The sequence below is a fragment of the Orycteropus afer genome, unplaced genomic scaffold, assembly GCF_000298275.1.
Source record: "Orycteropus afer afer isolate SDZICR_OR568_19922 unplaced genomic scaffold, OryAfe1.0 scaffold00622, whole genome shotgun sequence".
NCBI lineage: Eukaryota > Metazoa > Chordata > Mammalia > Tubulidentata > Orycteropodidae > Orycteropus > Orycteropus afer.
In genome coordinates, this window is record NW_006922209.1 from 272996 (window position 1) to 286737 (window position 13742).

Below are 13742 nucleotides of genomic sequence, written 5' to 3' on the forward strand. Positions count from 1 at the left end.
AAGGAGAAGGAAGATTGGAAAAAAGTGATTAGGCTTGGAGGGTAGAAGGTAACTGAGAGCTTTTAACACAAATTCCTTTGATCTCTGAGAGTGAAATTAGGTGTCATAAAGTTTGAAAAATTAGAGGCACTGAGTACAGAGATATGGAAGAGACTAGAGTTTCACTGAACACATTACTTTTGTCATTCTTTCTGACTGACCATTGCATCTCCACCCTTCCCTGTCTCCAAAACCCAAACCCAACCCTACTGCTATCAAGTCTATTCCGACTCCTGGAGCAACCCATGTGTTACAGAATAGAACTTCTCCATAGGGTTTTGTTGGCTGTAATCTTTATGGAAGCAGATCACCAGGCCTTTCTTCTGCAGTGCCACTGGGTGGGTTTGAACCGCCAACCTTTAGGTTAATAGTTGAGCGCAAACTATTTGTACCACGCAGGGACCTCTAGGTCTGTTTTATTCTCCCTCCACCCACCTCATTAATTGACACAAACTTACTGTGTACATCCTCAACACCTCAATTTGTGGGGGGGAGGGGGAGGAGCAAATGGGAGGCCTGGAAACAACAAACCGGGCACTAGTGAGAGTGATTTTTATTCCTTGCTGACTCTTTTGATTCTTGAGCGCTCAGAAAGCCTGCATAGAAGACTTCTTCCCAGTTGACCTACTGAATGAACCCCTATAATATACAAAAGAGGAGGCAAAGAATGTTAGCACCATAGAAAAATTGGTCCATTAAGTATTAAATTGTAAAATGAATTGGCGATCATAAACTAAAACACTAACTTTAGTAATGTGAAGAGTTTAAGTGTGACTTATGCTGCCACCCCCAGAAAGTTCTGATATAGTGTTAATAGTTGGTTTGTTGTCATTTTATTTTAATTAAGGACAAATCTTTTGAGTGTTCTGCATGCCCTTTGTTTGCTGGTGAGTGAATAAGGTAGCAACCACACTTGAGAACATAGACTGGAGGAAACGATACTGTTTTTCCTTAATTGGTTCCATTACTGGGGCCAGTGTGGTATTTGGGTGTATTCTGCATGTTAGTCAGAGTCTTCTGATCGCTGATCTTTTAGGTAACATGAAGTAGTAGCTAAATCCAGATCTTCCTTGTATGAAGTTGAACATAATGAAGCATTTATTTCCACGTTTTGTTCTGAACTTAAATTGGGTAAGTAAGTGAAATATGGATCTTGTTCTGAGTGTTGGCCACAGGACGGAGGAAAATTTGACCTCATATTTTCTGATTGCAAGTCCTTTGATGGTTGGCCTCCAAATTTCGTGTACCCTGGTGTGATGTCTCTTATCTGTGTCCTGTCTACTTGCAGATCTTTTTGTGTCACTCTGGACTGAAGGTCTTGTTGGAGCTTGTCTGGACACTGACTGTCTCGAGTTGGACCTTCTTGTAATTGCTGACCCAGGTTATGTCGGGCGATGGCGTGCTGGGTTTGGGCTTCTTGGTATAAAGCTCTCTGCCTTAGGGCTTCTTTCTCTAGCAGATTTTGGGATTGCCAGTTTAAGGAATTCTGCGTCTCAAATCTCCATTCTTGGGCTTTCCAGTCTTTGTTTCTCCAACTTTGAGTCATCCAGTCTTGGGGTGGCTGCCAGATATACTGCCAGCCTTGGGCTTTCCAGTATGAAGACTGCATTTCAGGGTGTTGCCTGTCTTGAGATTCAGGGATTTGTAATTTCCAGTCTTTGCATAGATCTTTTGGAGCTTTCTTCTCTTGAGCTTTCTGTCCTTTGGCTTGGGACTCTTCAGGCTTTTCCTTTGGGGGCTGTTGCTCATCAGCCTGCTGACATTTCTCTGGAAGCTCTGGGGGCTGCTGATCTTCACCTTGCCCAGTTGGGAACTCTTGCTTCGGGGATTGCTCCTCGAGGGTCTGTTGGTCTTCAGCTTGTTGCTCTGGAGGCTGTTGCATTGTCATCTGCTTATTGCCAACTTGCCGACTTGAGGATTGTTTCCTTGGGGATTGCAAACTTTTACTTTGCTCATCTAGGGATCTCCTCTTTGGGAATAGCCAATCTCTTATTTGCTGGTCTACAGATTTTCGCCTTGGCGATTCCTGGCCTTGACTTTCCTGATCTAGGGATTTACGCTTTGGGGGTTTCTGGTGTGGGCTTTGCTGGTCTAGGGATCTCCTCTTTGGGGATTGCCAACCTTTGCTTCTTTCTACTAGGGAATGTCGCTTTAAAGACTTCTTGCCGTGGAGTTCCTTCTCAGAGTTCCATTCTTGAGTCAATAACAAGACTTCTGATCTAATATCTTGATATAATAAATCTTTAAATTGCTGATCTGGGGACTGTGCAGCATGGGATGTTGGGACTTGCTCTGAAAGCTCCTGGGATGGTGTATCTTGGGATGATGTATCTTTGGATAGCGTGTCTTGGGATGGTGTATCTTGGGATGACGTGTCTCTGGGTGGTGTGGTTTGGAGTGGTATGACTTGGGATGGGAAATCTTCAGATGATATGTCTTGGACTGGCATGTATTCAGATGCCAGGACATGGGACTCTACGACATGAGATGTTGGGCCTTCATATAGCTGGGCTTGGGACAGCGTGTCATGGAAAAATGAAACTTGTGATGTGGGAACAAGGGGTCCTTCAGTTACTTGGGATTGGGCTTCATAGACTCGAGTTGTCAGAGAATGGAGTGGCAAGTCTTGAAAAAACAAAGCTTGTGACATAGAGGCAATGGGCCCTTGAATTTTTAGCATTTGAGATCCTGGGACTCGAGAGTGCAAAGCATAGGCTGCAGAATCTTGAAAAAGCAAAACTTGGGTTGTGGGAACAAGGGGCCCTTCAATCACCAGTGCTTGAGGTTCTTGGATTCTAGATGGCAGGGCATAGGATGGCAAGTCTTGGAAAAACAAAACTTGCATTGTGGGGACAAGGGGCGCCTCAACTACCTGGGCTTGGGATTCTTGGACTCGAGTGGATAGGGATTGGGATGGTATATCTTGGACAAACAAAACTTGTGATGTAGGGACAAGAGGCCCTTTAATTTTCAGGGCTTGAGATTCTATGAATCGACATGGCAGGGCATAAGATGGCAAGTCTTGGGTTTTGTGGAAATCAGATTTTACAGAATGGGATGAAAAAACTTGGAGTGGGAAAGTTTGGGCCTGGAGCAATTGGATTTGCATTTTGGGGGGTTGTAGGTCTTCAGATTCCACATGTTCAACTGTATGGCCTGGTTGAATGCATGTAATGTTTCCTGAGGACTTTTTCTCTAATATGGGAGGCAGAGGTCTCAGCTCAGTATCTTCATCTGGCACAGGTGCAGAAGGTGTATAGTCAACTTTCCTTTCTGGCTGTGCCTTGGGTTGGACTCTTAATTTGAAGAAAGCATAGCCTCCGAAGAAAAAGGTGTGTGTGTTTGTTGTTGTATCACCATTGGAAGATTCTTCTTGAAGCTCAAATTGAAATTGGGCATTTGGTTCTGGAGCAGGCAGTTCGTTATTTGGAGTAACATCCGAAGGCAAGAAAAACACAATCTATAAAACCGAGCAGGAGGGGGAGGAAATATTAATATGACAAAATAATCTTTTCTTCTTGTATTCCTAAATTATTTTTCATCCCTGCCTCAAGGCAACCAAAAAAAAAAAAACCCAAACTCACTGCTGTCGAGTCGATTCGACTCAGAGACCCCCTCCTTGGGTTTCCAAAAATAACATCTAGATTAAGAGACAGAAAATAAATATCACTTCTGCCCTTACCACCAACTCATTGGTTTACATTGGTTTTGTTTTGGAAAAATTATAACCACTCATCCTCTGAAATATTCTTTAGAGGAATTTAAATATGATTATCTGAAATATTCCTTCCACACTTAATATTATACAACTTCTAAGACAATTTAAGGGAGCTCTGGTAGCATAGTGCCTAAGGCATTTTGCTGCTAACCAGAAGGCTGGTGTTCAAACCCACCAGCCACTCCTCGGAAGGAAGGTTGGACAATCTACTTCTGTAGTGGTACTGCCTTGGAAACCCAAGGAGGGGTTGTTATGAGTCGGGTCTGACTCGACAGCACATAACAACAACAAGACATTTTTTAAAGTATCCACTCAATAATTCATACATTTAGTGTTAATCTATAATTATTTATTCGTCACCTACCAGATAAGCTAGGAGCTGAGTATCAAAGATAATTAGATGCATGTCTTGCTGTTACAGTCTTCACATTTATGGGTGGACCAACATATAGACAACAACAAATGCTTTTTAGTAATCGATACTAAGTCTTTTATGGGAACATAGATGGTGACATAATTCTCAGAGCCAGGAAATACTTCACAGATATGGTGACATTTGACCTAAGTCTTGATGAATGACTAGGTGTTCTTCAGGGAGGAAAGGGTAACATGAAGTAAGATAGGAGTCAAAATTCAGGCAGGGCAACCAGCGGAAGCAGTGAGTGCAAAAGCAAGTTTGTGGTACAACAGGATGTGATGGCAAATGGTAAGTAAATATTGTTAGATGGTTTGCTAGGCTAGGAAAATCAGGCTTTCCCTTACTGAAAAAGAGTGTTTTAAACAGCTAAATGACAGCATCAGGAACTACCTTTAGTTGATGCCCCCAATTGTCCTCTCCTTATTTATAGCCCAACCTGCTAATTTTTTTTCAGCCTGTGCATTGATGGGGTCATTTATAGAATCACAATAGACTACCTGCTCCATTTGATTAGGAGTCTGAGTGATTAAGTGACTTAATTATGATTACCTACGAGTTCTGATGGTGCAGTGGTTAAAGCATTCAACTGCTAACCAAAAGGTCCACAGTTAGAACACACCAGCCACTCCATGAGAGAAAGATGTGGCAGTCTGTTTCCATAAAGATTTACAGCCTTCGAAATCTTATGGGGTAGTTCTACTCTGTCCTATAAGGTTGCTGTGAGTTGGAATCGACTTGATGGCAGTGGGGTTCAGTTTTTAGTTTAATTGCTTGGAATATCTTCACAACTGGACCAATAAATAACATCAAGGTAAACAGAAAAAATTGAAGTTATCAAGGATTTCCTTCTTCTTGGATCAACAATCAATGCCCATGGAAGTAAATAATCCCACAGCATCCATTCATGGCATAATGCACACAAGTAGAGATTTATATGTTGGGGATATAACCCTTACAGTACACCAGTTTCTTTCTGAGTAAAAATTATAATGCTCCATTGTGCTCCTGGGTCATGTTTAATTAGGATAGAATTTTGTCCCTAATACTGGTTTCTAGTTTTCCTTAGTAACTCTTCATAAAAGTCTGCAATTCTGGAATTTATCTCAGAACACATCAGAAGCTCTTGAGGCCAACTTCAATGATGTATTGCATTGCTGCAAAAGGCTTATGAAGGGTTAAAAAGCAAAGATATAATTTTGATGACTAAAATGTGCATGACCCAAGCCTATCACCTCATGTATATGCAAAAGCTGGACAATGAAAAAGAGACATGGAATAATTAATGCATTTAGATTGTGGTGTTGATGAAGAATATTAAACGTACTATGGACTGCCAGAAAAATGGACAAACCAGTCTTAAAAGAAATACAACCAGCATGCCCCTTAGAAGCAAGGATGGTGAGACTTGTTGTCATCAGGAGGGACCACGGTACCATGGCAATGGGAGAAAGCATTGCAGTTTCAACAAATAGTGCTGGAACAACTGGATATGTTAATGGGGAGTGGTAAGAACTTTTAACTCTCTCTCACACTATACACAAAAATTAACTCCAAATATATTGTAGGCTAAACATAAAAGCTAAGAATGAGAAGCTACCAGTAAAACATACAGCTGAAAATTTTTATGATCTTGGAAGAGAAAAAGTTTTGTTAGAATACAAAATTGCACTTCATCGAAATTGGACAACTCTGCTCTTTGAAAGACATTATTAAGAAAATGAAAAGGCACACCACAGACCAGAAAAATAATAGCAATTCTTAGATCTGAAAAAGGGCTTATATTAAGAATCAACTAGACTCTCACAATTCAGTAATGAGAAGATAAACAATCCAATGAAAATTGGCTAAAGATCTGAATGGACACATCTCACAAAAAAATGTACATATGGGCAATAAATACATAGAAATATTCTCATCTTTGTTAGTCATAAGGAAAATCCAAAGTGAAACAGAATGAGATACTACTACCTACTCACCAGCTCACTAGAATGACTGAATTATTAATGCAATGACAAAACAAAATACTGATGACAATATGGAGCAACTGCAACTCTCACATATTGCTGATGAGAATGCAAAATGGCACAACACTTTGGATAACTGTTTGGTATTTTCTTACAAAGTTAAACATACACTTGCCATGTTGTTGTTGTTGTGAGATGCTGTCGAGTTGGCTCCGACTCATAGCAACCCTATGCACAACAGAACGAGACACTGCCTGGTCCTGTGCCAGCCTCACAATCCTTGCTATATCTGAGCCTATCATTACAGTCACTGTGTCAATCCATCTCATTGAGGGCCTTCCCCTTTTTTGCTGATCCACCACCTTACCAAGCATGATACCCTTCTCCAGGGAATGGTCCCTTCTGACAACATGACCAAAGTAGGTGAGACAAAGTCTGGCCATTCTCCCCTCTAAGGAGCATTCCAGCTGGACTTCTTCCAGGACGGATCTGTTAGTTCTTCTGGCAGTCCATGGTACTTCCAGTATTCTTTGCCAACACCACAACTCAAAAGCATCAACTCTTCTTCATTCTTCCTTATCCATTGTCCAGCTTTCACAGGCCTATGAGGAGACTGAAACACCATGGCATGGGTTAGTTACACCTTAGTCTTCAAAGAGACGTCTTTGCTCTTCAGCGCTTTAAAGAGGTCTTTTGCAGCAGATTTGCCCAGTGCAATGCGTCATGTGATTTCTTGACTGCTGCTTCCATTGGTGTTGATTGTAGAACCAAGTAATATGAAATCTTTGACAACTTCAATCTTTTCTCCATTTATCATGTTGCTGGTTATCAGTCCAGTTGTGAGGACTTGGTTTTCTTTATGTTAAGATGTAACCCATACTGCAGACTGGTGTCTTTAATTTTCATCAATAAATGCTTCAAGTCATCTTCACTTTCAGCAAGCAAAGTTGTGTTGTCTGCATATTGCAGGTTATTAATGAGTCTTCCTCCAATCCTTCCTCCATTCTCTTCTTCATATAGTCCAGTTTCTTGGATTATTTGCTCAGTATAGATTGAATAACTATAGTGAGAGGATACAATCCTGACACACTCCTTTCTTGATTTTAAACCATGAAGTATCCCCTTGTTCCATTCGAATGACAGCCTTCTGGTCTATGTACAGGTTCCTCATGAGCACAATTAAGTGTTCTGGAATTCCCATTCTTTTCAATGTTATCCATAATTTGTTATGATCCACAAAACCAAATACCTTTGCATAGTCAATAAAACACGAATAAACATCTTTCTAGTATTCTTTGCTTTCAGCCAAGATCCATCTGAATCCAGCTTGCATTTCTGGAAGTTCTCTGTCAATATACTGTTGCATAAGGTATTCACTGGCCAATTCTTTGAGAAGTGGATGGCCCCTTCCTTTTTCCAAGTCTTTCTTAAGTCTGGAAGCTCCACTAAAACCTGTCCACCATGGGCAATCCTGCTGGTATTTGAAATACTGGTGTCATAGCCTCCAGCCTCACAACACGCAAGCCACCACAGTACAACAAACTGACAGGCAAGTGGTGTACAGTTACCATATGACCTTGCAATTGAATCTTAAGTTCCACACTCCCAGAGAAATGAAAACATACAGCCACAAAAAGACTTGTATTCAAATTTTCATAGCAGCTGACTGATAATAGTCAGAACTGGAAATACCCCAAATGCCAATTAAGAGGTGAATGGGTAAACAAATTGTTGTTGTTGTTGTTGTTATGTGCCATCGAGTCAGCCCTGACTCATAGCGACCCCTCCTTGGGTTTCCGAGGCAGTATCACTGTGGAAGTAGGATTGCCCAACCTGCTATTCAACAAAAGGAATGGACTATTGATGTGCTCATCAGCCTGGATGAATCTCAAAAACATGTTGCTGAGTGAAAGAAGCCAGACACAGAAGAAGACTTAAGATTCCACATATATGAAATTTTGGAAAGTCAAAATTAATCTACGATGACAGATGAATTGACTGAAAGGGGCTTTAAGGGAACTTTTTGAGATCACAGGAACGTGCTGTATCTTGGTTGTGGTGTAACATAACAGGTATATACAGTCAACACTCATTGAATGGGTGCATTTTAGTACTCATTGTGCTAACCCAAGCCATGGTATTTTAAGTCATCTCATATGCCTGTGAAAACTGGACAATTTGTAAATAAGGAAGACTGAAAAAGGGTTTATGCTTTTGAGTTGTGGTGCTAGCAAAGAATGTATTCATTTAATACTCATGGAATTGGTGCTTATAAGTTATTCTTCTATAAAGTTGCTTGTAACTAAGGTGCTGTGATGGTGAAATGGTTAAACCCTTGGCTGGTAGCCAAAATATTGTCAGTTAGAACCCCCCAACTGCTCTGCAGGAGAAAAGACCTGGTGTAAAGATTACAGCCTAGGAAACTCTGTGGGGCAGCTCTACTCTGTCCTATACGGTTGCTATGAATCAGAACCGACTGGATGACACACAACAAAAACAACAGAAATTTATACTGCTATTTAACAAAAGAAGAAGAAATGGCTGAAACTGGGTCTGGAACTGGTACTGTTAATTTTTAGAGGTGTTATTGAACTTCTCTTGCCTTTATGCCATGATATGTTGAATAAAGGTGCTATAATAGTTTTGCTAAGATTGAGTTGATGCTAAGTGGTTAGAACAATGACTGACATACTAAGTATCCATTAAATATTAACTATCACTATTCATCATTGTAAATTATAGTAGTATCACTGTTAATATTTCCCCTTCCTTCTTTTTCTCTGGTGAGAAAATTGTCCCACATGCTCTGATGACCCAAATCAAAGTTCCCCATGTCACAGTAACTTGAGTTCCCATACATATTTTGGCCTGTAGATAAGGAGATAGGTCTGAACAGAGGTGACTATGAATAGCATACAGAGCAAGAAAGGGAAGCATAATAGTCTCCAAGACTGAGATAAGCCTTTAGACTTAATCTTGCCCATGCCACCTCCTAAATTTAGAACTTTCAGTTCAGTATAAATGCACGCTACCCTACTCATTAATAGGCAAGAGGTCACCGTGGAGGGTTCCAATAAGAACCCACTTTCATATCAACACAGAACGCACCTCATTTGACTTTGTCCAACACGTGTTTCTAAAGGTTGCAATGGTCACAGAGATGCTGAATTCCGCTATGCTGGCGATCAGTAAGACTGACAAAATTCCCTGCAAATGATGAAGAGAAAGAAATGGTACTTGGCATGAAAGTTATATCAGTTTAGAGATATATGCTGAGAATCCCTTTTACTCTATGACTAAGTATGGGAAAGGAGCTCAGGTGGTGCAGTAGGTAAGGCATTTGGCTACTATCCAGAAGGTTGGCAGTTCAAACCTGCCAGCTGCTCCATGGGAGAAGGACAAGGCAATCTACTTCCGTGAACACTCACAGATGCTTTAATCTCAGGTCAAACTCAATGGGGGTCGCTGTGAGTCAGAATCAACTCGATGGGGTGGAAGTATGGGGAGACCCCTTCTTTAGATGCTTCTGTAACTGTTGGAGACTGCATATTTTTCACCTTCGGTCTTCATGATAAAGCAGGGATAACAAACTCCAATGGATAGTGGCCAGGCCATTCTAAGTGAGTGAAACAGGTTTTTTTGGGGGGTGTGAGGTGGAGGAATATAGGCACTGCTAGTAGCTCTGGTAGCCTAGTGCCTAAGGTGCTTGACTGCTAACCAGAAGCCTGGCGGTTCAACCCACCAGCCACTCCTCAGAAGGAAGGTTGGGCAATCTATTTCTGTAGTGATAATGCCTTGGAAACCCAAGGAGGGGTCGCTATGAGTCAGGTCCAACTCGATGGCAAGTAACAACAACAACAACAATGGCCAATGAGGAGCTCTGGTAGTATAGTCCCTAAGGCACTTGACTGCTAACCAGAAGGCTAGCGGTTCAAACCCACAAGCCACTCCTCGGAAGGAAGGTTGGGCAATCTACTTCTGTAGTGATACCACCTTAGAAACCCAAGGAGGGGTCACTATGAGTTGGGTCCCACTCAACGGCACACAACAACAACAGGAGGCATCCATTACTCAGTTCCAGTCAGTTGCTGCCATGTAGAGACACAGACCACAGGAAAACTAGTCTTTTTTTTCTTTTTCTTTCATAAGGAAGCAGGATGTATGGTTTTTGGTTTTTTTTTTAAATGTGGAAGCTTCCAATTATTTATCCGTTTGTGAGCCAAATAGAATGTATCTGCAGACTAGACTGAGCCCACACACAGATGGTGGTTTTTTCACACTCTACTTTAAGGCGATGTTTGTGTGGAGAAATAGTGTGGTACTAGCAGGGCATTCAAGAAGCTCAGACACCGTGGCTGGAAGAACAGGGGACAGCTTCCTGGGCAAATGTGACCTGAGCTAAGGGATTGACCCCTCCGAATCTCAGTATCTCCAATTGTAAAATAAAGACTATCTAACGATAGATTTACTGTGTGGATTACATGTCTTTAAAAGCACAGCACTATGTCTGGCCATAAGAGTCATTGAATAGACACTAATTTCCCTTCCCTCATAGATGCTAATGTGGTTTTAGCTATCTGGTGGCTTTGCCCCTGCAACGTAGCCAAAAACATGGATATTCCCCCATTGGTTGGTTAAACTGAAATGTATGAAGTGCCTACTCTATGCAATTTGCTGACTTCAACCACTGAACAAGACAGAGATGGTCCTGGTCTTTGTGGAGCTTACATTATAGTAAGGGAGACAAATAGTAACAAATAATCAGATAATTATTTACTTAATTAAATTGTGAAAGGTACTATGAAGAAGTACTATACTCCTAAGAAGTATTTAGGAGCTCTGGTAGTGTAGTGCCTAAGGCATTTGACTGCTAACCAGAAGGCTGGTGGTACAAACCCACCAGCCACTCCTTGGAAGGAAGGTTGGGCAATATACCTCCGTAATGATACTGCCTCGGAAACCCAAGCAAGGATGGGGTCACGATGAGTCGGGTCCGACTCAACGGCAAAATAACAACAACAACAACAACGGCAGCAGCAGCAGCAAGAAGTATTAGGAATGGTACTGTAACAGGAATCTGACCAGGTTTGCCTGGGGGAGGAGAGAGATGTGGTCAGGAAACAAAACAAACAAAAACCTAAACCCACTGCTATCAAGTTGATTCCAACGCCTTAAAGAAGTGATGTTTGACCTGAGATTAAAGCATCAGGAAGAGTTAATTAGGTAGAAAAGGGTGGACACTGGGTTGGGAAGCATTCTAAGCAGGAAGAAGCTAGCTTTGAGATCCTGGGGCACATTGAGGAATTCTGGGTAGTGGCTGGAGTAAGGGGTAAGAAAGATAAAGGCCTGGGATGATGCTGGAAAGATGGGTGCTAACGGGTCTTATGAGCCTTTTAAGACTTGAATCTCATGTCTATGTCTAGTAGAAGCCATTGAGCAGTGGGCTCATATTTGCATTTTTAAATGCAGTGTACTCTGACTGCCATATAGATAGTGGATTGGCTCTTTGGGACAAAGATTAGTCTAAGAGATGGCTAAAGCCCACTCTTCTGGCTTCATTATCTTATCTTTAACTTTTAGGTTATGGCAGAGAATCATGGAGTTACAAAGTCTAGAAGTAGATTCCATGTGCAGGTAAATAATCCTACAACATCCATTCATGGCATGAGGCACACAAGTAGAGTTTCACATGTTGGGGATTTAACCTTTACAGTATACCAGTTTCTTCCTAAGTAAAAATTATAATGCTCCATCATGCTCTTGGGTCATGTTTAATTAGGACAGAATTTTGTCCCTAATACTGGTTTTTAGTTTTCCTTAGTAACTCTTCATAGAAGTCTGCAATTCTGGAATTTATCTCAGAACACATCAGAGGCTCTTGAGGCCAACTTCAATAAGTGATTGCATGGATTAAACAAGATTGTGTATTCAATAACTGGTAACTCTTTGCCTTTTCCTTCTTATTGAGGAAGACAATTTCCCCAAGATTCTATATCATTTCCATCTAAACAGGCTCAAATTTCATTAAAATTCTAGCATTCAAGGTTTCAAGATATTGTTGATAGAAATGGAATAAAACCCCAGGATTTGCATGGAGAACTACCAGAAAAGGACTACTGGAATCATTAACATGCTTGAAGGTAATGGAAGTAATTACTTACTAGATCAGTACTTAAAGTTATACCTAATTATATTTCCTGGTAAATAGATCTTACCTGGTTTAGTGAATAAAACTGCTAAATTTATATAAAATGACTTATGTCCTAAAATTATTAAAACATTTTACCTTATTAAGTGTCTTAAACACCTCACACTGTATTTGTATTTTTATTTTTCAATGTTAATTGAGCAAACTTTTTAGATCATTCTGCTCCTCATAAATGCTGAAAAGGAAATATTTAATCCAATCCATGTCAATCATAATAATAGGTAAAACCTATTGGCTGTTTACACTGTGCCAATACTTTTCTTATTTAATTTTCGTGATAACTCAGTGACGTAGGTATTATTATTACCTCCATTTTCTAGAAGAGGAAAACTGAGGTTCAGAGAGGATAAAATATTCCCCCAAGATCACAAGCTTACAAGCAACAGAACCAAGATTCCAATCCAGACACTGTGACACCAGAATCATCTTAGTCATCATCTCATGAGGTGCTTCTCAAATGTCAATTCAAATCCTGACACAGCCTCAACTGTTTGAATCCAAATTTAGGAGTCATTGCATCATGAACACAGGCAGATGAGATTATACAGCTTCGTCATACAAAATAAGGCCACTTACCGTCAAAAGTGTTCTCCCTATAACACATATTCCTTCAAGGGAAGGCACCTGGCAGAACTTGTGTCGGTCTTTATAGCTGATAACTGTGAGAGTAATCCCAGCTATTGCGACAAAGGAACTGAGAACATTAATGGCCATGGCACTTTGTTTCTGGAAAATAGTTACAAATAAACAAACAAATAAATACCAAACATCATGTAAGAAAGTCCTAGTGCCTTCATGGCTCCGGATGCCTCTCAGGGATGAATTGCTTGGTAGGTTAAGTCGTAATTCATCAAAGTCAGAAGACAAACCAAGAAAAAAAAAAAGAAAACCTCTCATGTCAATTCAGTGGATATTTATTGTGCATTTATTGACTGTGTAATGTCTGTTATCGTGGGAAATGCAATGATGCATTTACACAGCCTGCCTTGTCCAGGAGCAGCTGGAGGCTTATTGTAGCAGGTGTTGGAAGTCCACCTAAAACTTAGTCTAAGTCTTACTGCAGACAGGCATTTTGGGGTACACATATGGGCCATCTGTCTTGATCTCAGTCCTTTGCTCTCTCATGGCTCTGTTTAGGCTCCACAGGAATACTGTGTTAGCTAAAGTCACCAGCTATAATGGTTAATTTTATGTGTCAGCTTAGCTAGGCTATGGCTTCCTATGGTTTTGCCAAACACTAGACTACTTGATGCTCCATAATGTAATCAAAGGCAATGTAATGTAATCACCTTCCACAATGTAATCTAACAGAACATGATCAAGCAAGCAACTGAAATGGGCATTCCTTAGGGTAAGGTTTGCTTTCAGACTATAAATAGGTATTTGGGCAAAATT

At 40.8% G+C, this 13742-nt stretch overlaps 1 protein-coding gene across 1 annotated transcript in view; it reads right to left on the reverse strand.

Annotated features, from left to right (window-relative positions):
• Positions 1-1042: 1042 nt before the first annotated feature.
• The window catches only part of MS4A14 (membrane spanning 4-domains A14), a 23368-nt gene continuing 10668 nt past the window's right edge, over positions 1043-13742 (reverse strand). Inside the window, exons 4-6 of the mRNA XM_042783059.1 lie at positions 12924-13073; positions 9248-9346; positions 1043-3499 (exon numbers count right to left, since the gene is read on the reverse strand). Of these exons, the coding sequence (XP_042638993.1) occupies positions 1043-3499; positions 9248-9346; positions 12924-13073 (2706 nt within the window). The remainder of the gene's footprint in view (positions 3500-9247; positions 9347-12923; positions 13074-13742) is intronic.